Source organism: Scyliorhinus torazame, chromosome 2 (genome assembly GCF_047496885.1).
Source record: "Scyliorhinus torazame isolate Kashiwa2021f chromosome 2, sScyTor2.1, whole genome shotgun sequence".
NCBI classification, from domain to species: Eukaryota; Metazoa; Chordata; class Chondrichthyes; order Carcharhiniformes; family Scyliorhinidae; genus Scyliorhinus; species Scyliorhinus torazame.
This window is the reverse complement of record NC_092708.1, coordinates 236,045,944-236,071,747: the sequence shown is the minus strand read 5'-3', so window position 1 is coordinate 236,071,747 and position 25,804 is coordinate 236,045,944. Positions and strand designations below refer to the sequence as shown.

At 45.3% G+C, this 25,804-nt stretch overlaps 1 protein-coding gene across 3 annotated transcripts; it reads left to right on the top strand.

Annotated features, from left to right (window-relative positions):
* Nucleotides 1-265: 265 nt before the first annotated feature.
* Nucleotides 266-24,281, top strand: plek2 (pleckstrin 2). Of its 3 annotated transcripts, none has more exons than XM_072485206.1 (9): nt 266-372; nt 4,584-4,748; nt 6,229-6,410; nt 8,099-8,190; nt 12,530-12,717; nt 15,542-15,637; nt 19,419-19,502; nt 20,843-20,924; nt 23,600-24,281. In XM_072485206.1, the coding sequence occupies exons 1-9, from the start codon at nt 325-327 to the stop codon at nt 23,725-23,727; spliced, it is 1,065 nt and encodes a 354-aa protein (XP_072341307.1). In that variant the 5' UTR covers nt 266-324; the 3' UTR covers nt 23,728-24,281. The 3 variants fall into 3 exon arrangements, with proteins under 3 accessions (XP_072341307.1, XP_072341316.1, XP_072341300.1); XM_072485215.1 differs by lacking the exon at nt 266-372 and adding an exon at nt 3,776-3,824; XM_072485199.1 differs by lacking the exon at nt 266-372 and adding an exon at nt 3,835-4,165.
* The last annotated feature ends 1,523 nt before the right edge of the window (nt 24,282-25,804 follow it).

The following is a 25,804-nucleotide window of genomic DNA, read 5'->3' as shown; positions in this document are numbered from 1 at the left end:
TCCCTTAATTAGAGAAAAAAATAATTGGGTACTCTAAATTAAAAAACATAATTGGGGCAAGGACTCCGACCCTGATTTACTTGCCTCTTTAATTCCACAGGCACCTGATAACATGTTCTATTCACAACACCGGCTGATCAAAACCTAGTCTAGCTTAAACATCCTGCAGGCAAACATTACTCAGAATTAATCATGCTGACTGCTCCCAAGGTGTGGAGGGGGCGGGGCGACTCATCGGCATGTCTCAGAGGCATTTCCGGAGGTATTTAAACTTTGGCAGTTTAGTGTTGAACACAGAAAGAATCTGGACCTTTAGCCGTCAACATGCAAGGGGAAACAGCCGTATCAAGGGAAGGATTCTTGGTCAAAAGGGTAAGAGAATCTTATTCATTATAAACTGCGTATCGTAACCAGTAAAGTGAGTTATGCTCCAGTATCGCTTGACATTAATAGACAGCTTTAAATATGAATCAGTGGAAATCAGGATTGTTTCTAATGGGCAATTGGTGCCGCGATAAGTTTGAGAAAAGTTTCAGTATTGTAATATTTTGGAGACCTTATTCCTTATTCTCCTCACATTACCCCCTCGAGTGGTAGTGTTAGATTTGTCTGTTCCCGCAGTTGCTTGCCCTGGGTACAAGCGTGCATAACAATTTCAGTATCCACAGGTTAGGAAATGTGTACATTCACCTACTGATATTTCTTCCTGTGTTCATTAAGCATCTCTCCAATGCCACCTTTGACTGAGATTCCTGTATCTCCCTGTTGTTTCCATGATGTGGTGCTGAGGATACCAAGATCCTGTTTTTTCTTGAACAGATGTAATGCTAAATCACAGGATGGAGTGAAAGTAAAGTGCTTATGTTTGGAAAACGTTTTAGCTATACAAAAGCTCGCTTCCTTTGTTCAGGAGTAAGAGACGATAATCTTTCATGTGGGTGCTGTTACCACTCTGCGAAGCAAGATTGAAGAAAGGTGACATGGGCAGTATTAGGACTTCTTTGTTATATATTGCAAGGCAAAATGGACCGAATGGCTTCCTTCAACCATCTTGAGTTCTCTCTGCCGCTATTCTGGACGTTAAAACTGCTGGAGCGAAGCTCTATGGGCGCAAGACGTCCTCGGGAGCCTTGCTCAAGTGATTCACACATGAGCGAAGACCGAGAGAATGCCAATGTGGATATTTGGCTGTGGAAGGAATCACAGCTAAACCTGATCTTGTCCAAACACAGGGCTTTGTAGCTGGAGTTAACAGATCCAAACTGAAGCAGTGATTCCAACAACCGCCCCCCCCCCCCCCCCCCCCCCCCCCCTCCAAGCTAATAGCCAGCCAATTGTACTCTCAACTACTGAGATGAGCTAATAGATCAGCTGTGGAACATTTTGATCTGAATGACTGACTGGCTCACACCACCATATACAGTAAAAGGTCAAAGGAAAGAAAAATTTATTTTTCTCTCAAAATGTATCTGTTCAGTGGACCAGTTCACCCAGTTATGTTAGAACTAACCGTTCATTGCACCATATCCTCAAGTTAGTGAGAAACCAAGATGGCAACCAAAGAGAACTTGGAAAAAATATATTGACTGTCCTATATTCTGTGCTTTGTCGGCTGGTTGTTTTTTTGCTACTTGCTGGTTCTCATTTTTATTTCCTCCCTACCTCATCGTATTTAATGCAATCAGTGCTATTCAATGTACAGCCATCTCTGCAATTGGCATTTAAATGTGACAAAGCCAAACCAGAATGTGCTGGAAAATCTGAGCCGGTCTTGCAGCAGCTGTGTACAGAGAAAGACAACATGATTTAATGACCTCATCACGGACGACTTGGTGACGCGATAAGGCCAGTGAATCTCACGAGAGGCGTCTTGTGAGATTCACGACGCTCAAAATGCCTCTCGAGATTCAATGGAATCTTGCGAGACGGTGTGATCTGGTTCTTGCCCTTGCTAGGCTCATTTAAATATGTTTACGCCAGATTCTCTTGGGGCCCAAAAATTAATTTCTTCGCCTGGGAGACCTCGCCATGGCGTCATATAGCACTGGGTCCACGAATGTGGACTAGGCACAACAGAGGCCACATTAGATGCTGAGGAGGTCCAAAAGGTCAGAGTGGCATTTCAAAATGGCGGCCTAATCTGCGAATACTCTTCCTGCACTGGCGAGCTCAGCCAGTGTTAAGTGATTGTTAAAGTGACGCCTTTTGGGGGGGGGGGGGGGGGGGAAGAGTTCCTCGCTAAGGCCAAAACAAAATGGCAAAATGCCATTAAATAGCGGTGTCGATCTCAGCACTGCAGGCGCCAAGAATCACCCCGCTAAACGAGCCCGAAAGGTACTCTGATTCTGTCCCATTAAATTGCACCCAGAATTAACAGGTGGAATTTTATAATCCAGTCATAGCTGGGGCGGGGCCAGGAAGTGCAATGAGTCGTTCAAAGGTCCACTGACTTCAGCAGCAACGGAAATTCCTGCCCACAGGAGTGTGGGGGAGGCGTAACATTCAGCCCACGAGTCGAAATTGACTCATATCCAACTCAAAAGGCAATCTTCACACCAGAAAAAACATAACTCTCTCTCTCTCTCTCTCTTTCTGCACACTAGACCTGCTGGTTTATTTCAAACATTTTTGCTTTTATTTCAGGTTCCAAAATCCACGGTATTTTATTTTAATGTTTTTATTTGATATTAAGTGATCACATGTCCAACTTGAAATCCTGATTAATTAATATTGCATTTAAATACTAGAATAAAAATAAAATACTGCAGATGCTGGAAATCTGAAATAAAGGCATGAATACTCAGCCGGTCTAGCAGCATCTGTGGGGAGAGAAGAGTCGATGGGCCGATTTTCCAGCCCACGCCCAGTCGTGCCAGACTGGGTGATACGAAGAGGCTGTTGAATCTCACGAGATTCAGATCCGCATATTTAAATGAGCCATTAGGCTCACTTAATATTCATGCACTGATTCTCCTCGCGTCCGGGAACTAGGCCTCCCCATTAATTCCCTTAACCAAATGCCATTTAGTACTGGTCCACACAAACGTAGACCAGGCATAACGGCACCTATAGGGTCTCCCAGGCCATTGGAGACACCTGGGTGGTTGGGGACAGGGCACGATGGCCCCTGGCTCTCCCTCTGGCACTTGGGCACTGCTAGCCTGGCATCTTGGCACTGCCATCCTGCCACTGCCAGGGTGGCAGTGCCAGGTCTGGCCTGAGGGGAGCCAGGCCCATGAAAGGCAGTATGAAGGGTGGCGAGGGGGCGTGGTGAAGGGTGGGTATGAGGTGGCCACTATGTAGATTGGGGAGGGGGTTAAGGGTGGGTGTCCTGGAACAGTGGGACCTGAAAGGGGCGTTGGGAGGCCTGAAAAGGGGATGCCCTCAGCGACCCTAAAGCAGGGTGTTCTCACTGGGGGAGTGGTGCTGGGTAATGCCCATGGGGGCGGGGGGTTACATTGCCCATGGTCGGACGGTTGTGGGGGACCTTCAAGCTTACTTGGAGATCTGGGCACCCTTTCAAAACGGTGCTCCGATCTCTGAGGCACCAGTCTCACCATTGAGTTCAGCTCACCAATGATGGAAACATTTCTAAGTGTGGACTTGACCGGGGAGAAACTCCCCCAAGGCCCAAAAAAATGACCAAGGGCGCAACCTCGCGGCCTTATTGTGCCCAACTCAGGACACGGCGTGGCCGGTAAATCTCGCGAGAGGCCTCTTGCGCGAGATTTACTTGGCTCGCTATACGTCACGAGATCTAACGGGATCTCACGAGACATCGCGATCGAATGGGCGCGGCCTTAATTCACATAATCAAATCTGCAGTAAGGCTCCCATGAATATGCACTTTTCGGAGTTATCTAAGGCATGGCATCTAATCCCCGCGCTTCAGGGACCCCGAGCGAGCGCCGGTTAGCACTGGTGGACCAGGCTTACTGGCACTTTGGGGTGTCTCCCCCAGACAATCAGGGGCCCCTGGATGGTCAGGCTCTGGGCAGGTTCATTACTTACAAACATGCTTTTGTACTGTGTTCCCTTATTTATAAAACTCAGGTCTAAGTATAATTTATTAACTATTTTTTCAACCTGCCCTGTCCTGCCACCTTCAATGATTTATACACCCAGGTCCCTCTGCTCCTGCTTAACCCCCTCCCTGCCGACAGACGTAAGTTAAGTTTTCTGTAATTAATGATTATGATTAATGTAATTAATAGGTTTTAATTAAATAATTAAGCTGTTGCATAAAAACATGTTAACAAGACTAAAGAATCAAAACACCACACGGTTCACTTAAAAATCATGGTTTTACTGATATTTGATTACTGAAATGATTAATACATAGGAAAACAATAGTCGATTTAGACAGGATATGGTCACCACATGTTCTTAGAGCTCCTGCACCTCATATTCAACTAGTAAAGAATTGTCCTGGTTATCAAAATTCAGCGCTAATGTGGATAAGGTACATTTTTATAGTGTAAAAATTAATATGGTCTGCGAATGTCTGTAATCGTCTCGTGTGGCATTTCTGGGCGATTCTGCTATGCTCTCCAGATGATTTTAAGATGAGCGTTTAATTTCAGGGCCACATCGTTCACAACTGGAAAGTGCGATGGTTCATATTGTCCAAGGATCAGATTCACTACTATAAAATAGAAGGGGGAAAGAAGGAGGCTCGTCCCAGACGTACCATTTCTCTGGAAGGATGTACTCTCCACTGCCCCTGTATGGAGTATGCAAACAGGCCGGTAAGAATTATAGAGCATGTTTGTCCGTACATAAAATTATAGAGCATGTTTGTGTGTTCATAAAATTGGGATAGAATGATTGCAGAAAGAGGCCATTCAACCCATCAGGTTTGAACTAACCCTCTGAAAGAACACCCTACCTAGACCCACTCCCATGCCCTATCCCCGCAACCCCACCCAATATGCTCACCTTTGGACACTTAAGGGGAAATTTAACATGGTCAATCCACCTAACCTGCACATTTTTGGACTGTGGGAGGAAGCCGGAGCACCCGGAGGCAACCCACACAGACACAGAGAGAACACAGTCACCCAAGGCCGGAAGTGAACCTGGCGCTGTGAGGCTAACCACTGTGCCACCATGCTGCCCTAAATTATAAAGCATGTTTGGGTGTTTATAAAATTATAAAACATTGTTTCTGTACTTTAAGCCAATGGATTTGTTTCTTTAACTGTACAATTTTACGAATGAATTGGAGATTCCAATTGCACCATTCCTTTCTGATATTCTTTCTTGTTTGCTAGCTTCACAATTCCTGACTGATTTCCCTTTCCCCATAACACCATCGGGTCACTTTAGGCCATTGCCGTTACCCTATTACCCCTTCAACCAAGACGGCTAACAGCATTGGCAAGGCATCAAGTCTGGAACTCTTTGATCCGTATGACATTGTTTTATATGGCATGCGGCATTTAGGCACTTAACAGGACTGAGTTCCTTCAAAGCTATGCTTTAAGGAACGCAAAGCACAGTTATAAAAAAATAAATAAATAATTTAATGGAGTGTGGGTTTTGCTGGCATTTGTTGCCTATCCTGAATTACCCTTGAACTGGGGACATTTCAGTTGTGTCATAGGATCCATTTTATTCGTTCCTGAAATGCGGGGACCTTGGCAAGGCCATGTTTCCTAATTGCCCTTGAAGATGGTGATGAGCCGTCTATTGACTGCTGCAATCAGGTGCTGTTAGGGAGGGAGTTCCAAAATGTTGACCCGGTAAAGGAATAGAAATCTATTTCTAAGTCAGGATGTTGTGTGACTCCGAGGGGAACTGGGAGCTGGTGGTTTTCCCATGTGCCTTCTGCCCTTGTCCTTCTGGCTGTTAAAGCTGGCAGGTTTGGAAGGCGCTGTCGAGAAAGTCTTTGTGTGATGCTGCAGTGTGTCTTGTTTCTGGTACATGTACTGCTGCCATTGAGCATTGATGGTGGAGGGAGTGAATGTTTAAGGTAGTGGTTGGATGTCAAAAGAAGTGAGTGCTGGAACTGCACTCATCCAGGCAGGTGGACAGTATTCCACCACACGGTTGACTTGTACTCCAGTTACCTTTTTGGTCAATGAAAACTCTTGGGAGATTAATAGTGGAGGAATTCAGTGATGGCGATGCTGAATGTCAGGGGAAATGTTCAGATTCTCTCTTGGAGAATTTTGATAGAGAGAACAAAAGTTTTCGAAACAAATTGTATCTTTACCTATTTTTCAGTTGTTGATTAAATTGAAGGCAAAGAATTCCATTGAGCATTTCCTAGAAGCGTCTTCCCGTGAGCAGCGAGATTCCTGGGCTGCAGACATTCAAAAAACGATCAGAGCTTCTAATCCAGATCGCCAAGAGCAACCAAACTCTCCAGCTGTGCTCGTTGACATACCAGCAAACGTCTGCCTCAGGTAAATGTTTCTTTTTTACTGTTAATATGTCTTGTTTGTTCTCCTCCAAGAATTTTCAGTTTCTTGTTTGTGGGTTGTGAACTTATTCAAGACTATAGTTCCAAACAGAGTGACAGTTCTGCAATCCTATAAACGTCAACTTAACCACTTGGCATATGTTGGCCAAGGCTGATCCTGTCTTCAAACAATATCTACACATTTTCAGCTGGAATCATTGTAATAGGAATTATTGAATCATAGGCCAGGATTTTCCGCCCTTCCCCACGTGGCGTGTGTTTCCACAGTGGAGGTGGCTCACCATTGGCCGGCAGGATCTACCGGTCCCTCCGAAGCCTATGGCGTTTTGTACCGCTCTCTCACCCGCCATGGGGGTTTGCCTTCAGGAGGACTGGAAGATATGGCCGGCCAGAAAATCCCGCCCATAGAATCTTATAGAGCAACGCCAGTCAGTCCCATCGTTTCCATGCTGGCTCTTTGAAACACTTGTCCAACTCCACTCCTGTTCTTCATAGCCCTGGAAATGTCCCCTTATTGACAGTATGAATCCAGTTTCTTTTAAAATTTACTATTAAATCTGCTTCCACTATCATTTTGGGTGGTATATTCCAGGTCATCACAGCTTAACTAGTACACCCAATGTTAATTGCAACAGACCTAATACCACCCTGGCTGAGATTATCTAACTGAGCACAAACCTGGGATCAAACCCAGGATCGCTGTGGTTTGGGAGTTTATACAATCTCAGCCAATGAGAAAATCAAAGCAATATCTTTCAGAGTGACGTTACCGCAGCACCTTACTGATGCACCTGTTTTGAAAAATGTCCATGGCTGACCTCCATAATACAGAGACTTGTGGGAAATCTACCTTAAGTGTGGCAATTATATATCTTTGATATGATCTAGTTTATATCATAACAGGGGAAGAAGCCGAGCGTTATTACTGTACATCAATGGCCACAACGGCCGCAAATGCTGCTGTTTGTGGTCACCTAAAATAAACCTGTTGCTTAATGTCTCAAATAATTTTATATGTAGGATGTTTAATGTTATCCCTACCTTCTGTTATTCAGTAAGGAGGAAATACTACAGTACATTGGATTGCACATTGATTCTGATCTATTACTATTTTAACAGCTTTTCACTAATATTCAGTTCAACCATAAAATCAAGGATCCAGACATTAATATCATAGCTATTAAAATTAACCTAATTAGAACATTAGTTAGAGTAGTGTAGAAGGTTAAGTCACTGGACAAGTAATGCAGAGACTTGGATTAATACGCCAGAGAACATGAGTTCAAATCTCACAGAGGAAGCTTGTGAATTTGAATATAGTTTTGAAAAGAAAATTGGAAATCAAAAGCTGGTATCCGTAAAATGACCATTAAATTATTGGATTGTCAAAAAAAAAACCACTGCTTTAATAATTCCTTCAGGAAAAGCCTCAGTCTGGTCTCTATGTGACTCCAGGCCCACATCAATGTCATTGATATTTAATTGCTCCCTGAAGAGGCCGACCGAGATCTCATTTGTATTAAAGTTATTTTCAGCAGTTCAAGGAGAAAACCTTCACATCAAATTTTCAGGGAAATTAGGAATGGGCAATAAATGCTTTGCCAACAGCTCCCCACATCCGAGAATGAATAGATAACTAAAATAAATGATGCTACCTTTTTTAATTTATAGTCACTTAATCATTGACATGCAAGAGACCGGCAATGGGATCAAAGAGATGACAAATGGTGAATATGGGAATACCTACAAACTGTGCTTTACAGGTAAGCAAGGGAATTGTGGAAGCCCAGAGAAAGCTTACGTTTTTTACCTGCTATTTTTATTCTTTCTGGTTTTCTTCCCTCCTTGCCGGAACATATGGGCCGGGATTCTTCAAAATGGCGGCTAAGTGTTGATGTCGGCGTAAACACCAGAGTGTTTCATGCCGGCGCCAATGGGCCTCTTGGCCCAGTGATTCCATGGCCCACAGGGGCCAGCACGGCACCGGAGTGCTCCACGGTACTCCGGCTGCTTATACGCGGCCCTGCACTGCCGGCTGCGGGTCCGCGCATGCGCGCTTCCGCGCCGGCCTTGTGCGACAAAGCGGACCCACAGTGCGCCGGCACGGAAGAAGGTAGGCCCCCCAGATCGCGCTCGCCGGCCCACGATCGCGGGCCTGGCCATCGTGGAGGCCCCCCCCCCTCCCTCGGAGACTGATCCCCCCCGCCCACCAACCAGGACGGCCACCGCAGCCGCGATGCTGAGCTCCCAATGGGTGGAACCAAAGGTGAACCACGGCAGCGGGAATTCGGCCGGGCGACCACGGCGAATCGCCGTGGGGGTCGCTTTCAACGGCCCCCGACCAGTGCTGCGTCGACCACGCACGTGCGACTGCCGCTGATTCTCCGGTCACCAGAGGTTCGCGTCCCAACGTCAGACCCGATCGCGGGTCTGATGCCCCATTCTCCACCCCCGCGCCGAGCGCGATTTCGCCACAGAGGTTCAGACAATCCCGGCCATGGTTCCAGTAAATCCTCTGTGGTCATTCTTCATGTGTATACTTTTAACAATGAGTATCAACAGGCTGTGAGGGATCACAGTTCAGCCCAATGCTCTCTTCAACTGACCACACCCCACCCCTCCCAACACATGTACACCTTCCAGTTACAGTGACCGGCTATCAGGACAGGAATCTTGGCCAATTACCTCCCTTCCCCACTCCAAACAGTGTTTCTGTTTCATCCAGAAGGGTAGTATCGCCATCACAACTGAATATCCTACAAACCTGCCAAGTGTCACTCAGTTCGAACGGCACTCGCTCATTTGTGTTTAATAATATGAAGGATTATTTTGAACCCTTCAATGCCGATGTTTCCTTCCCCATGACGATTCAATCACAAGAAACATTTTTCGATGAGACATCAAGGTTAAATAGAATAACATTTACCTAATCCCAATTACCTGCTCTGGTTCTTCATTATCCCTTTATTCCCCTTTCCCTTTATTCCCTCTGTTTAATCTATGATTAAATGTTGACATTGTTTCAATCACTAACTCCAGTAATCGATTCTACAGACTCACAACCCAGTGTGCCAAAAAGTTTATTCTGCTTCAAGCCTAAAATGTTTATTCCCTTGCTTCCAACCAAGTGTCTAGTAGCTTCTGTGTTGTCTGTTTACTTTCCTCTGAGTCAACACCCAGGCTTAACGAATCAAGCACAGTAAGCATAGATCAGTTATATCATACATTGTAATGTAAATGTCGGCACAGTCCCAGAGGTCGATATGCTGCTCTCCCCTTTTGGGGCCGACTGTTGGTGACTGTTGGTGTCCCAGAGGTCGATATGCTGCTCTCCCCTTTTGGGGCCGACTGTTGGTGATTTAAACTGAAGGTCCCCACACCTCAGGCGAGGGACAAAGTTGAGGAGGTGGGGCCTTCATGAAAAACTTCAGCCGGTACGGGAATTGAACCCACACTGTTGGCATCACTCCACATCACGAATCAGCCAACTGAGCTAACCGACACCCAGTTGAACACTACACTTTAGCAGGTGGCATTGTACCATATTACCCACAATATCTGTCCTATAGTCTAGAATTCAAAATTGCACACCATACCCCAGCTGGGATCCTACTGTTCTGGGCGAGGCGTTTTCAGAACCCCAAAATGTATCATGGAGTTCAACCAACCTCTCCCTTTAATGTATTTGTTGCTTTTCCTAGCACACGGCTTTTCCCCTAGGTGTGGGATTACAATTATGGACACATGGGTTTTTAAACACAAAACACTGTTTATTCCATGAACTCAACTTAACATCTTAAATAAACATTGGATCTCTTAACACCCCTTACTTCAAAGATAACTCAGAAATTATTGCAACAGTAAATAATTCCTTAAAATGTTCCTTCAAACTTCCAAGAGACTTAACACCTTTAAACAGTTTCACATCAGGTTAAAGAATATATATATTTTCTGTAGAATGGCAGAGATATATTAGCTTGTTGACTTCAGCTCCAGCACCTTGCTTTCTTCCTGAAGCTCTCTGGAAACACACAGACACACACAAACTGCTTTTTCCAACTGCAAAATGGCTGACCTGACCTCGGCTCCACCCACTTTCTGACATCACTGTTTTCTTAAAGGTACATTGCTTAAACATCCATGTCTTAAAGGTATCCTCACATGACACTACTAAGGATTTATATAAAATCACCAATACACTTTGACTTCTATTATACCAGCAAAGGAACAAACTTGGATTTAAAAATCTTGATTGATTTAAAATTAAAACTAGCGATTTCACAATGTGAGGGAGTTCATATTTATAAAAGCAAACATTTTCTTAATATAGATAAAAGATGAATAAATAGGGAACTGTAATCTCCCAATGTAAATCAGGAATGCAACTATGTTCAGGAAGGTACAATAAGTTACCTTTATAGCAACTACAGTTCTGTGAATTTAGTTTCTATTGTTGGAAAAAGATTTTATGGAAATGCATGGGGTTTTGTTTTGAATCTTTCAGCCATGATATTAATGAATGGCAGAATAGGGCCCAGGGGCTCTAATCTTCTCCCGTTCCTAAATTATAGGTTAGAAAAGTCTGAAGTTTGTCAGAAGTCAGAGAAAACAAATAATTTTAACAGTTGAAAAAATCAGCATAGTCTCTCTAATTGGTTAGCACTGTTGCCTCACAGCACCAGGGACCCGGATTCAATTCCAACCTTGGGTAACTACCTGTGTCGCGTCTGCATGTTCTCTTCATGTCTATGTGGGTTTCTTCCGGGTGCTCCGGTTTCTTCCCACAGTCCAAAGATATGTAAGTTCATGTTAAATTGCCGCTTAGTGTTCCAAGGTGAGGTGGGATTATGGGGATTGGCCGGGCCCTGGGTGGGCGCTCTTTCGGAGGGTCACTGCAGGCTTGATGGGCCGAATGGCCTCCTTCTGAACTGGGGGATTGGGCGGGCCCCGGGTGGGTGCTCTTTCGGAGGGTCACTGCAGGCTTGATGGGCTGAATGGCCTCCTTCTGAACTGTAGTGATTCTTTCTGAACTGTAGTGATTCTGAACTGTAGTGATTCTATGTTTTATATTGTAATTCAAAACTAGAGCACACATGGGTTTTTGGGAAACCAAAAAATGTATTTGCAGGTAAAATCCTATTGAAATCAATGTGTAAAATAAGTTTTATTAGGAAAGGAAAGAGGGTACACCTTGCGTGAAAATCAGAAAATTTGAATGGTTCAGCAAGGGGTGGGGGGGAGGAGATTAAAATCAGGAATATTGAAAACGTAAACTTGGTGAAATTTGTTTCTTTCTCATTCTCCTTTGGGACAAGATTCCTGACAGCCAAGCTGAACTTGGCCTTCACTAAAATATTAGGGTCTAGGTGTCCTCAAGTGCCTCTGTGTAATTCTTCTGTTATGTTTCTAGTGTGACTAAGCTAATTCAGTGCTTTAACTTCTGATATACCAAGTTCGTAATGTTTGTTTTCGAGTGGGAACTGATGCTTGATGAGATTGCTTACTGAACATTTCCAAAGAAAAGCCCAAGGAACAAGTGGTGACAAGAAGATATAGTTTCTTTAGGTATCTGCATCCTGGTCCCTTTCAGTTAATGTAAATGTTTACTTAGTAAGATAGCACTACAAGAAGGAACAGGGACATAAAACCAATTTAAAAGAAATTTCCAATTCAAAAGAAATGTCCAATTCCAATTGATAATAACCTTTTATATGTATATATCTTATCAGATCTGAAAGTTGAGCAATAAGCTAGTGATATCAAGCCTTCACTGTATTTCAGTTTTGGTACTGTGTGATTCAGTTTAATAAAGATCTAAATACATATTTTCTGCCTTTTTAAAAGCTGATTTAAAGAAAATATGTCAATAGTAAAACTATTATCCCTTTGGGGATCTTTTAAAAGGTAACAAAAATGAAAACAGTATGTAATTTAGCACTGTGGCGCAAAACCACAATTTTACAGATTATCTGTTTAGATAATGGGCCTGCAGGTTTGGGGAGCTCTGACTCTCCCTGACTCTCCACTGTGTTCCGTCAATCTCTCGACCAATTCTCAGTGAGTGGAGATAATTATTTAATGTCTTTATTCTTCGGTTTAAAGGTGCTACTGTGATTGACTGGCTGGTGTCCAGAAATGTTGTCCAACTCCGTTCAGATGGTGTCACGATAGCCTCCCTCCTAATTGAAGACGATTTCATTGTACCAGTTGGAGATAAAAGTACAAAAGCTACGTGGAATATGTCCGGCACAGAAGTGTTCCTCGATGATTCTACAGCCCTTTATTGCTTTGTAAGTCTCCAGTAGTGCACAGTATTGCTCTTTACCTTTTCTCCTTATTCATTTTCTCCTCTTCTGAAGGTGTTTATTCTTTACCCTGGACCATAGTTCCGGTACCACCATCCAAATTAGGGTAGCCCTGGAGTCTCCCGGAGTGGGATGTGACGATCCAGGCATTGCTGCTAGCAACCTGAGAGAATTCTGTCCTTTGTCTCTTCTGCTATGTTAACACCACCCCAACACTCTCACGGCTCTGTGGCATCAATGGCTGTCCTTACAGTACAACCTCCACCTCCATGACATCTCCCCACCCCTCCCCTAGCATTGCACAGGGCTCTGCTTAGGGTTTTTGGCTTGCGTCATAATAAGCATCCCATTGTTACACTTTCTTTTTGCTTCTGGCCAACTGAGGGGATGGCGAGGATCAAGGTAATGTTACTGAACTAGTTATCTAGAAGCCTGGGCTAATGCTCCAGTGGCACGGGTTCAAATTCCACCACAACAACTTGGGTATTTAATTCAATTATTGTAATAAATAAATAGGGAATAAAATACGTCACATTATTGATAATTACAAAAGTACCAGATTGTCATAAAAACCCAGCAACTTCACTAACATCCTTCAGGAGGGAAAAAATCTGCCATCCTTACCTGGTCGGTCGACATGTGATTCCAGACCCACAGCAATGTGGTTGACTCTTAACTGTCCTCTGAAATGGCCTCGCAAACCACTCAGTTCAAGGACAATTAGGGAAGGGCAACAAACGCCAGCGAAACCCACGACCCATAAATTAATTTAAAAAAAAACTTAGTCATAATAAAAGCAAAATACTGCAGATGCTGGGAATCTGAAATAAAAACAAAGTGCTGGCAGCATCTGTGGAGCGAGAAAAGGGGTTAATGCGACTCCTTATGACTTATTCTGAACTGACAGTAGAATGACATTCATAATTAGACTCATAGAACCGTTATGGCACAGAAAGTGCATCCAGCTCGACGTGCCTGTGCCAGTGAAAAAGTAACTGAGAAACTAGCTGCCCATTCTATTCCCACCTTCCAACAACTTGTCCGTGGCTTTGTAGATTACAGCACACTTCAGGTGCAGATCCAGGCACCTTTTAAATGAGTTGAGAGTTTCTGCCTCAACCACCAAACCAGACAACAAATTCCAGACTCCCATTACTGTCTGGGTGAAGAGGTTTTCCCTCAATGTCCCCTCTAATCCTTCCTCCAGTGACCTTCAGTATGTGCCCCTTGGTAATTTGCCTTTCTACTAGGGGAAATAAGGCATTCCTGTCTGTAAGTATGGCAGGATCGATGGTGTGCAGTCGCTTCTAATAATCCCAAAAGTTTTGTTCCTGTTTTATTTCCCAAAACCTTGCTAAAGGTCAACTTTTTGTTGACCTTTGGTGATCTTTGATTTGGAATTGTGGGTTCCAAGTTAATTTTAATGAATGTAAATTATTGAACCTGGTGATGTGAAGAACATCTTGATGTGTCTGTGTGGTGTTTGTGCAGATGGAGATCGTCAAATCATGCAGAGTAGGCCACTCGGCCCAATGTGCCTGTGACAACTCTTTGAAAGAATTACCACTTAGCCACAGTCCTTTACTCACCTCGCCCTGCCCCTCCCCACAGAAGTTTTTTTTAAAAATAAACTTATATCCAACTACCTTTTGAAACTGTCAATAAAATCTGCCCCCACCAACCTTTCAGGCAGCACATTCCAGTTTGCAGCCTGCTGTATAAAATAAATGTCTCCTCACTTTCGCCTCTTGCTTTTTTGCCAATTATTTTAAAGCTTTAACCTCTGGCTGCCGATGGAAACAATTTATCCTTGTATTGTAGATTGAAAACCTGGTAGACACATTGGGCGAAATTCTCCAGTATCGGCGCGATGTCCGCCGACTGGCGCCCAAAATGGCGCAAATCAGTCGGGCATCGCGCCGCCCCAAAGGTGCGGAATACTCCGCCTCTTGGGGGGCCGAGCCCCAACCTTCAGGGGCTAGGCCCGCGCCGGACGGATTTACACCCCGCCAGCTGGCGGAAAAGGCCTTTGGTGCCCCGCCAGCTGGCGCAGAAATGACATCTCCGGGCGGCACATGCGCGGGACCGTCAGCGGCCGCTAACGCTCCCGCGCATGCCCAGTGGAGGGAGTCTCTTCCGCCTCCGCCATGGTGGAGACTGTGGCAAAGGCGGAAGGAAAAGAGTGCCCCACGGCACAGGCCCGCCCGCTGATCGGTGGGCCCCGATCGCGGGCCAGGCCACTGTGGGGGCACCCCCCGGGGCCAGATCGCCCCGCGGCCCCCCCCCCCAGGACCCCGGAGCCCGCCCGAGCCGCCTTGTCCCGCCGTTAAGGTAGGTGGTTTAATCTACGCCGGCGGGACAGGCATTTTAGCAGCGGGACTTCGGCCCATCTGGGCAGGAGAATCGCGGGGGGGGGGGGGGGGGGGGCCCGCCAACTGGTGCGGCACGATTCCTGTCCCCGCGAATATCCGGTGCCAGAGAATTCGGCAACCGGCGGGGGCGGGATTCACGCCAGCCCCGGCGATTCTCCGACCCGGTGGGGGATCAGAGAATCTTGTCCCTTGTCACAGTAAATTGTTGTCCAAAGCAAATGTACCAGTGATTGCACCAACAGAGTTCAACAGCACAATACTTGACACCTGCTTCATGTCGTTGTTAACCCCCCGCCTGCCCCATTAGGTGTTGACGTCGCATTGGGCCTCCTAAAGGGGAAACCAGTGATATTTTAAAACTCCCGTCCCAATTATGAGGGCGGAGGATGAAGGACGGGAAGCTATAAGTTAACTCTTGCATTCTGTATTTTCCGTAGGCAAAAAATGAGAGGAAGACTGACAATGACGATATAGAAATACCTCTCATAGAACTTAGTGGCAAGATTGTGAAGCAAGGGTTTTTGATGAAGCAGGTAATCTGGGTCCTAATCTTTGCAATTCATTTAGCTTGAAATGTGAATATTCTGCAATTAATTTAATTATGCCAAGCCCTGTGTTGGAAGAACAACAAAAAAGCTGCTTTACAATTGTTTAATAACGATGGTTTCCGGAGTTTACAGGTTGATCAAAATCCTGGAACCCCCCTCCTTTAACAGCACTGTAGTTATCCCTACTCTACATGGACTGCAGTGCTGCAAGAAGATGGCTCACCACTATCTTCTTAAGGGAAACTGGGGAAGGGCAATAAATGCTGGCCTAGCCAAATCCTACAAATTAATGAAAAAAATATATTGATTAATGTCGTTTTTCACAGTAACTTCATTGCAGTGTTAATGTTAGCCTACTTGTGACAATAATAAAGATCATTATTATTTAAAGTGAATTTGTTAACCGGAGTATGACAGGCCTGAATGGATAGTGTTCAAGATCTGGCCTGTGCCAAGTTATCTGCTTAAAGGAAAGGTTGACCTGATGGAAAGTGTGACTGTGTAGATGTCAGTTAAAGGATCAGGTCTGGTTGTACAACCTGTTCATATATGACGAATGGCAGTTTGAACTCTGTACGAGAGATAAACGGATACCCTGGTATCATATCCCAGCAATTCAGTGGCAGTAGTTTAATTTTGGGTGATGGCATAAACTGACATCAGCTGCCCCTGTATCTCCCCTGCTCTTCATTTCAAATGACATTAGTTCAAACAATAATTGGGAGGGTTTTATATGGGGGTTCTAATCCGATGTTGTCCAGTATACACGATTGTCCCACTGTCTTCATAGCTGGAAAAGGAAACTAAATTGGAACATGGGGTGTGGACAGGGGAGTCAGAAGGGGAAATGAAGGGCCGGGGGTATTTCGCATGGGATTTGGGTGTTGATGCCAAATAGGGTTGCCAGGTTGGCACTTGCTGGAAATGCAAGCACTATCTTGCTGGAGGCTGCCTTTTTATTGGCTACCTCTGCATTCACTATCCTATTAAAGAATCCGGATGGGATCTCAACGCTGCCAGTCCAATCAGAGAGCCAGCAACTGTGGAGCCTCGGCAGCCACCTGAGGAGAGATGAGCCCTGCTGAGGCAGGGCAGAGATTGCAAGGGTGCCTCAACACGGAGGTTTATTTTGGGCCTTAGGTGTGGCCTTCCATGTCGTTGGCCCTCTCTTTGGGGTAAGGATCCTCCAGCTCTGGTGCCCCACCTCCCACAGGGGTCTGACTTGATTGAGATGTCAACTCCTGCATATGGCTGGGAGGGGCCAGTGTGCAGTCAGCAAAATACCACTAGGTGGGGCCTCAAAGTTACCCCATAATTGAAGCCTTAATCATCATAATTGGCTTCCTAGTTCTGTGGTGCAGGAGCCAATCATGTTCCCTAACTTCCTGGGTGGTGGAAAATGTTGGAGCATCATCCAGGTGCTCCTGTCCATTATTATCCCAGCCTACTCACCTCATGGGACCACAAAAATCCAGCCACAAGTTTGCAAATAGTGAATTTGGCTTTTTAATTTTGTCAGAAAAAGCCAAATTCATCACTTCAAAACTTTTGGCCTGGATTTTCCATCTTGTTTAAGTAGATTGGAACTAAAAGGAACCGTGACGGATTTGTGCACATTTTCAGTTATTACCATTGCACTGGCTATTTTGCGAAGTAATTATATGTTCTTTTACATAATCGTTAACACAATTATTCATAAGGCTGCTTTGAATATACTTACGGTCCAATGGTATTGTGAATGAGCTAGCTCACTTTAGAATATAGGCCAGTTTTTCCAGTTGTTGCGTAAGCGAATTTTTGTCAATGTATTATAAAGTTAAATATTATCATTGAAATATTGAAGAGTCAGTGTTTCTGCCAGACTAAATGGTTTTATATTCCAAGTTGTAAAATACTGCCCAGCTTTGGCCTGTATTCAAGACCAATTTATAAAAATTTATATTGAGGTATTTGAAATTTTTTATAACATTAACAAAAACAATAACATCCACATGGCAAAATGAACATTTCCCCCCCCCCCCCCCCCTCAGCCCAATCTTCACACACCTCAACCAAACAACAATCCTCCCCCCGCTTGGAATTCTGCATCTGCTGACATTTTAATTTTCCCCGAGAAAGTCGGCGAACGGCTGCCACCTCCGGGAGAACCCTAACATTGACCCTCGAGACTGAGAAACCCAGCCATGTCACTAACCCAGGTCTCTGCACTCAGGGGCTTCGAGTCCCTCCTTAATAAGATCTGTCTCCGGGCTACCAGGGAGACAAAGGCCAGAACGTCGGCCTCTTTTGCCCCCTGAACTCCCGGATCTTCCGACACTCCAAAGATCGCTACCTCCGGATTCAGCACCACCCGTGTTTTTAGCACTGTGGACGTTGCCTTAGCAAAACCCTCTAAGCTTCGGGCATGCCCAAAACATGTGGACATGATTTGCTGGGCTCCTCGCACACCTATCCTCTACCCCGAAAAACTTGCTCATCCTAGCCACTGTCATGTGTGCCCAGTGGATTACCTTAAATTGTATCAGGCTAAGCCTGGCGCACGATGAGGAGGTATTAACCCTGCTCAGGGCATCTGCCCACAGACCAGCCTCTGTCTCCTCCTAGCTCGCCCTCCCACTAGCCCTTAAGCTCCTCCACCGGAGTTTCCTCCGCCTCCGAAAGCTCCTGGTAAATATCCGATACCTTCCCCTCTCCCACCCAGGTACTAGAAACTACTCTATCCTGTATGCCCCGTGGCGGCAGCAGCGGAAAGGCCGGCACCTCCTTTCTCAGGAAGTCTTGCACCTGCAAATACCTAAAACCATTCCCTGGTGGCAATTTAAATTTATCCTCCAAAGCTTTCAAGCTGGGAAAGCTTCCATCTATAAATAGATCCCCCATCCTTCCGATTCCTGCCCCCTCCGGAACCCGCCATCTAGCCTACCCAGTACAAACCTGTGGTTGTTATAAATCGGGGTCCAAATCGATGCTCCCTCCACTCTCTTATATCTCCTCCATTGCTCTCAGAGCCGCCACTACCACCGGACTTGTGGAGTATAGGACCGGCGAGAACGGCAGAGGTGCCGTTACCAGTGCTCCCAGACTGGTGTCTTTACATGACGCCGCCTCCATCCGCTCCATGCCGACCCCTCCCCCACTACCCACTTCCTAATCATGGCTATATTAGCCGCCCAGTAGTAATTGCAGACGTTCGGCAGCGCCAACCCACCCTCCCCCCCGACTGCGCTCCAGCAACACTTTCCTCACTCGCGGGGTTTTACTCGCCCACACAAAGCCCAAAATAATCTTATTCACCCGCTTGAAAAAGGCCTTGGGGATGAAGATGGGGAGGCACTGAAAGACAAATAGAAATCTGGGGAGGACCGTCATTTTCATGGTCTGTACCCTCCCCGCCAGTGATAGCGGGAGCATGTCCCATCTCCAAGTCCCCTTCCATTTGTTCTTCCAACCGGGATAGGTTTAACTTGTGTAGTACCTGCCATTTCCGGGCCACCTGGATTCCCAGATATCGAAAGCTCTTCCCTACCATTCTAAGCGGCAGCTCTCCCAGTCTCTTCCTGCCCTCTTGCCTGGATCACAAACAGTTCAAGACCAATTTAATGTATCATAGTGCATTCTAAGAGCTGCTTTACAATGCGAGAAGGCCAGAGACTCTGCTGAATGTCAATTTCCATGCTAAATGTTTAGGAAAATATTATCTTTGTGAAACTTTAAATCTTTCTGAATTCCGAGATACTAAACATGGTGAATTTTGTTTTGCGATCAGGGGCACAAAAGGAAGAATTGGAAAGTGAGAAGATTTGTTCTGAGGTCTGAGCCTTCACACTTGCACTACTATGATCCCTGCAAGGTTGGTATTGTCCATTTTAACTTCAGTTTTATGTGTGAATGTGTCTATTGCTTTAATTTTTCTGTCATGCCACTTCAGGATCAGTCGCTGGAGGGGTCCCCGTTGCAGAGTGAGATGGAAGTGTTCCCGTAGCAGAGAGTGAGGTGGAGGGGTTCTCGTAGCAGAGTGAGGTATCTGCCTCGACTCCCCCCCCCCCCCACTCCAAAAAAGCAAATTATTGTGGATGTTGGAAATCTGAAATTAAAAAAAATGCCGATAATGCTCAGCAAGTCACACCATCAGAGTTCTGATGAAAGTTCATTGACCTGAAATGTTAATTCTGTTTCTCTCTCTCCATAGATACTGCCTGACCTGCTGAGTACTTCCAGCATTTTTCTTGTTAATGCTCTGATACTTTTTTACTAATTAAGTCTGAAGTGTTTAGCATATATCCTGATCTCAACCACATCTAAATTATTCAAGCTGGTTTAATGGGTCTGTTAAAAATAGTAAACAAAGGAATATCATATGAATATTATCTCATGAGCACTGAAATATTGTCAAAAGGCATCCTCCAGCCTGAATTGACTAGTGTATTGTATATCTGTAATATTTAAAGCTGTCACACAGCTGTAGCTCATTGGGTAACATTAGCGCCTCTGAAACAGAAAGTTCTGGATTCATGGCCCAATGCAGAGACTTGAACACAGATCTAAACTGACACTCCAGTACTGCATCTGAGGGAGTGCCACACTATGGAGGTGTCTTTGGGGGTTCAAAGTTGTGACTACTCCCACCTTCTTTACGAGTTAGGTCTTGCCTAATACCTCATAAGGAGGCTGATCTTGGATCTACAGTCTCTCACTTCAAGTCCTTTCCACCGCTTCTCGTGGTGAACTGTGATAACCTGTCTCATGTAAAAGACATGTTGTAAGGGCAAAACAAAGTCCATTGTGAACAGGAAGATGACACCTACAATTATTTAGTGATTGTTGGCACAATAGTGGTGCAGTGTGAACTGCAGGAAAAAGGCGAAAGCAGAGAGACACCCTGCATCGGCCATCCACTGCAACTGCAAGGTTGATAGCTTGGGTCCTCTTTGACTATGGGATCATGCAAAAACAGCCAAGAGAGATGGGTAGGCAGAATGTACTCTGCTGTAATCAAATTCCTCAGTGTAGGTTGAGCTGTGAAGTGTGGCCCACAGAAAGACAAAAATATGGAATATTCAAAATAAAGATTCCTGTTTCACTTGCAGTCAGTCTGTGCTGCTGGCATGTCTAACATTTCCAAACATTTATTTTGAGTCAATCATGAATGTTTTTCTCAACTGACCTGAAATAACTGCTTTGCATTATTAGGAAACAAATAATCAGCCTGTTGGTGGGTTGTCACTTCGAGGCTGCTTGGTTTCTGCTTTGGAAGACCATGGAATCCCACCAGGTGAGACTTGATTTCCCATTATTAGAACAGGTGAAGATGGAGGGATTAGTTGAGCAAATTAACCAGTGAAATGTTGGGCAACATTCGTGAGGCCCTTAAAGTACAATAATATGAATGTGGCAATTACAGGTTGTGTGGGCAGGGAAAACCCTGTGAGTAAAGAGGGCACTCCTGGAACGGGGTCGCAGAGAGGAGGGCCTGGCCCTCCCAAGCTTTATTAATTATTACTGGTCGGCCAACATATCGATGGACAAGAAGTGGGTAGTGGGGGAGGGGTCGGCCTGGGAGCGAGTGGAAGCGGCATCCTGCAAGGGTACGAGTTTGGAGGCTTTACTAATGGCGCACTTGCCGTTCTCGCCAGCTCGGTACTCCACAAGCCCTGTGGTGGTGGCAGCCCTAAGGGTGTGGGGGCAATGGAGGCAGCACATGGGATTAGGGGGGGCATCAGTGTGGTCTCCGATTTGTAACAATCACCGGTTTGTCCCGGGGAGGCTGGATGGGGGCTTCAGGAGGTGGCAGCAGGCAAGGATCGAGAGATTTAGGGATTTATTTATCGAGGAGGGCTTTCCGACCTTGAAGGCACTAGAGGAGGAGTTTGAGCTACCAGGCGGGAATGGGTTTCGATACCTTTAGGTCCGGGACTTTGTACGAAGGCAAGTTCCAAGCTTTCCTCGCCTCCCCCTGAGGGGACTACAGGATAAGGTGATGTCAAAAACTGGTGTTGGAGAGGGGAGGATTTCAGAGATATACAAGGGAGTGGGAGGAGACCCCGATCAGGAAGGTGAAGTGGAAATGGGAAGGAGAGCTGGAAATGGAAAAATGGGAAAAAGCCTTGAAGAGTCAATTCATCCTCGTCCTGTGCCACACTTGGCTTGATCCAGTACAAAGTGGTCCACAGGGCCCACATGACGGTAGCCTGCATGAGCAGGTTCTTTGACGAGGTGGAGGACAGATGTGGGCGGTGTGGGGGTAGCCTGGCTAACCATGTGCATATATTCTGGGCATGTCTGAAGTTGAGGGGATTCTGGCAGGGATTTGCGGATGTTATGTCAGAAGTCCTAGAAGAGAGGGTAACTCCGAGTCCAGAACTGGCAATATTTGGGGTATCGGATGATATGGGGGCCAAAGGGGGGGGGGGGAGGGAGGCCGATGTCCTGGCCTTCTCCTCCCTGGTAGCCCAGAGATGGATTTTGCTGGGATGGAGGGACTCTGAGACCCCGAAGTCGGGTGTGTGGATCAGCGATATGGCAGCGTTTCTCAGCCTGGAAAAAAAATCAGTTCACCTTGAGAGGATCAATTCAGGGATTCGCCCAGAGATGGATTCGCCCAGAGATGGCATCGACTTCTTCAAAGAAAATTGAATGTCAGCAGTAAGGGGGGAGGAGGGGGAAAGGGGGGGGGGGGAGAAAATAGGAGGCATGGCAGTGTTAGATAAGGACAGGGAACTCAGTATACAGGTAATTAGGGAATAGGGCGGAGGTAGTAGGGGACATTGTTTTTTCAGGTTTTTTGCGTGTGTCGGCCCACACGGTTAAGAAATGTTAATGTGTTAAGCTGTGAAAATTACAAATGCTTCTATAAAATATTTTCTAAAAAAAACCCAATATGGTGATTATGGTACTGGAGTTGCAAAAGAGGTCATGGACTAGCAACAAAGGTCAAGTTCCAAATCAACTACTATAAATGTGGTGATTTTTGTGCTGATATCAAAAAAGAAAAAATTCTACTGAATTATCATAAAGAACCAATTGGTTCCTTCAGAGGCCAGATCCTGCAACTGACCCATTCTGGTGTAAATGTAAATGTTGCCACAGTCCCGGAGGACCATAGGCTGCTCTCCCCTTTGAGAGCTGACTGGTGGTGATTTAACCTGAGGGTGACCACACCTCAGGTGAGGGGAAAGGTTGAGAAGGCAGGGCCGGTGTAGAGATCCAGTCCCATGCTACTTGGTTGACTCTTAAATGCCTCTGAAACGGCCTAGCAAGATGTTCGATTGTTTAGACAATTGCAACTTAAGAAAAAAGTGCACCAAGACCTTCTTCGGCAGCAAGGGATAATAAACGAAGCTTTGCTGGTTTCACCCACATCATGGGAACAATTAATAAAACGAAAAAATAATAAAGTTTAATTCACAGACAAATGTTGGCAACAAGTTATACTGAGGTTATACTGGCTTTCAACTATTTTAAGGTGTTTTATCGGGTGTTGTAGAATTGCAAACTACACAACTTACGAATTTCATTTGATCATACAAAGGCGTAATAAAAACCACGCTTTATTTTTGAATTTATGTATGCTGATAATTACCTCACATATGGAGAGGCTGCTCTCAGCCAAACTTATTAAATGAGATGTTAACTCAGACAACACACCTGAGGAAGATGGTGTAATGAGCAGCATGCACAATATGAACTTGAAAATAGAAGGTTGTCTGCTATATCTTTTGCCTTTCACAACAAGTGGCAGAGCATCACTAAAAGGGTAGAAAGGACTTTCAGAGTACTATTGGTCCTTTTCAAGTCTCTGTAATCACCCAGTGCTCATGATGTTCCTCATTATAGATCGCTTCTGAGATATGGCTTGTTAGGTAGCTGCGAAGACTTGAACGTTCACCTCATTTTTTTTTCTGTCAGGTGGACATAAATGCTTATCCTTTTGATTATTTAATCTTTTAGGGATAAAGGGAAATGTTCAAGGCAATCTCTTCAAGATCATAACCACAGATGATGTGCATTATTACATACAAGCTGGCTCCCGTGTGGAAAGGTCAGAGTGGATCCAGGCAATCAAACAGTTGGCATAAACCTCTTGCAAAAGTGCCTCAGTTGGCGGTAAAAAGGACCAAGGAAATGAACTGAAACAAGTGCTTCTATCTCATGGCATTTGGATTATTTCTTTAAATCGCCAGAGAACAGTTTTGATTGTGAAAACATTTGTCAAATATTGTCTCTCTCTCTCACATCTACGTTGTCAACACGAGTTATCAATTGGCTTTGTGCTCTCTTTTGCTGGCGGAGTGAGTGAACGTGGCAGACTTTGAACATAAAACAACGACCACAGGAGGTTCTAATCTTGAAACTTTTGGTTAATATTTTCAATTTGTCAATCTATAAATATTTTATGAAGTGAGCAATTAGCAGATTGATGAGATTGCACTTAACGACCCCCAAGTAGACATGCTCCATGGAAACGCTACTGTTCAATGGAATTTCAGACAAGATAGAAAGCGAAGTCTTTTATAATTGTACATAATACCCAAATTATTATTTATGCACTTTATTTTTTCATTTTGCAGTTCTTTTTTGTTATGTTTTTTGCTTTAATGTGTACCCAAATATAAATATCTTGTGGAAATAACTGCTGTATTTGGATTTTGCCTTTCTCTTAAAATACTATAAGTATTACTTAAAGTTGGCCTGAGGCTTTAAAAGTATAAAAAATCTAATTAATAATTAAAGGAGGAAGCTGGAAATTTTGAAGTTATTATTCTCATCTCTGGCCAATCTTGAGTCAACTGATTGCTGCCAGTGGGCAGAGACAAGACTTTGCTACAAATGGTGTGTTCCTGGACTGGTGACTGACTGATGGAGAGGGTGGGAATTAACTGGGTTTCCCCACTCCTATCCAGTGATAACAGATAGAAGATGAACACGCATCATGTTTGATTGTAATCTTTTCACAATCAACTAGTTAGTTAAGGCTCTCAGAGAACGATGGAGCTGCTGACACCTGCGGAACCCTATACAGCAAGTTTTCAGGGAATGCTTTTTGCGTCCTTCCTTGTGGTCCAGTAGGTTTAGCCAGTGAACAACTTATGCTGGCGACAATAGAAAGGTTGCAGGTTGATTTTCTGCTCCTCAAACCTTACAATCCCACCACTTTAACCTTCCTCAAACCCATACTCCAATGTGCATCAATGACTGTGCATGGATTAAATTGCCCTATAGTGGCTGTACAAAACGGGCAATAGCCAATTAACCTCCCTTTTTACTTTGAAGTCAACGGAAAAGAAAATCAGGCAAGGTGTAAAACCGCCTGCTGAATCGATATTGCACGTTCTGCATTACCAGCAAGTGACCAATTTCACCTCCTGTATCTATGGCTGCGATCAAACGGCCATGCTGCACCTGAAAAGCAGATCGCTGCGGCACAGCGTGGCTCATAAAAGCATGGAGACCCCGCTTCCAGGATCTACCCAGCTCGCAACACCTCGCGAGATTCAATATGATCTTGCCAGATGTGGCAATGTAAATCCCACCCATTATGGGCGGGATCACTTTTTGGAAAAACTGCACATCAGAGCGAGACAGTTAGCCTCACTTTAATGTGTAGATTCCTGAGGTACCTGAGGCTTTGGAATTCATCCCTTTCGCCTCCGAGACCTCCGGGGAGCACTGTTCAGATGGGGACCAGATGGAATGGCACTAATGGGGGTCTCCCAGGTGATCGGAGGCCCCTAGCTGCATGACCTGTGGACAGTGTGGTGCCCTGGCACTGCTTGTGTCACCCTGGCACCTTGGTGGTGCCAGCCTGGCACTGCCAAGGTGCTAAGCTGGTATTTTATGTGCGCGTGTGATCTGGCCTGGAGTGCCCTGCATGGGTGTTAAGGGTGTTGGGAGGGGGTAGGGGGCCCAGAGGGCACCCTCTCATAGTGCGTTTGGGCTGGGGGCGTCGGGGATTTCTTCAGGGGGCCTCGGACAGCGGGATGCCGATTAAAAATGGCATCCCAATCTCTCACTACACTAGGGAATTACAATGAGCGGAGCTCCCCAGTGTACAAAACGGGGCTATGTGCAGCCTCGGCCCTCGTTCCCCGCTGAGGCCCGAGTCGCGTTGTACAGTCATGTTTCTTGGCGCTGAGAGCGCCGGGAAACAAGCAG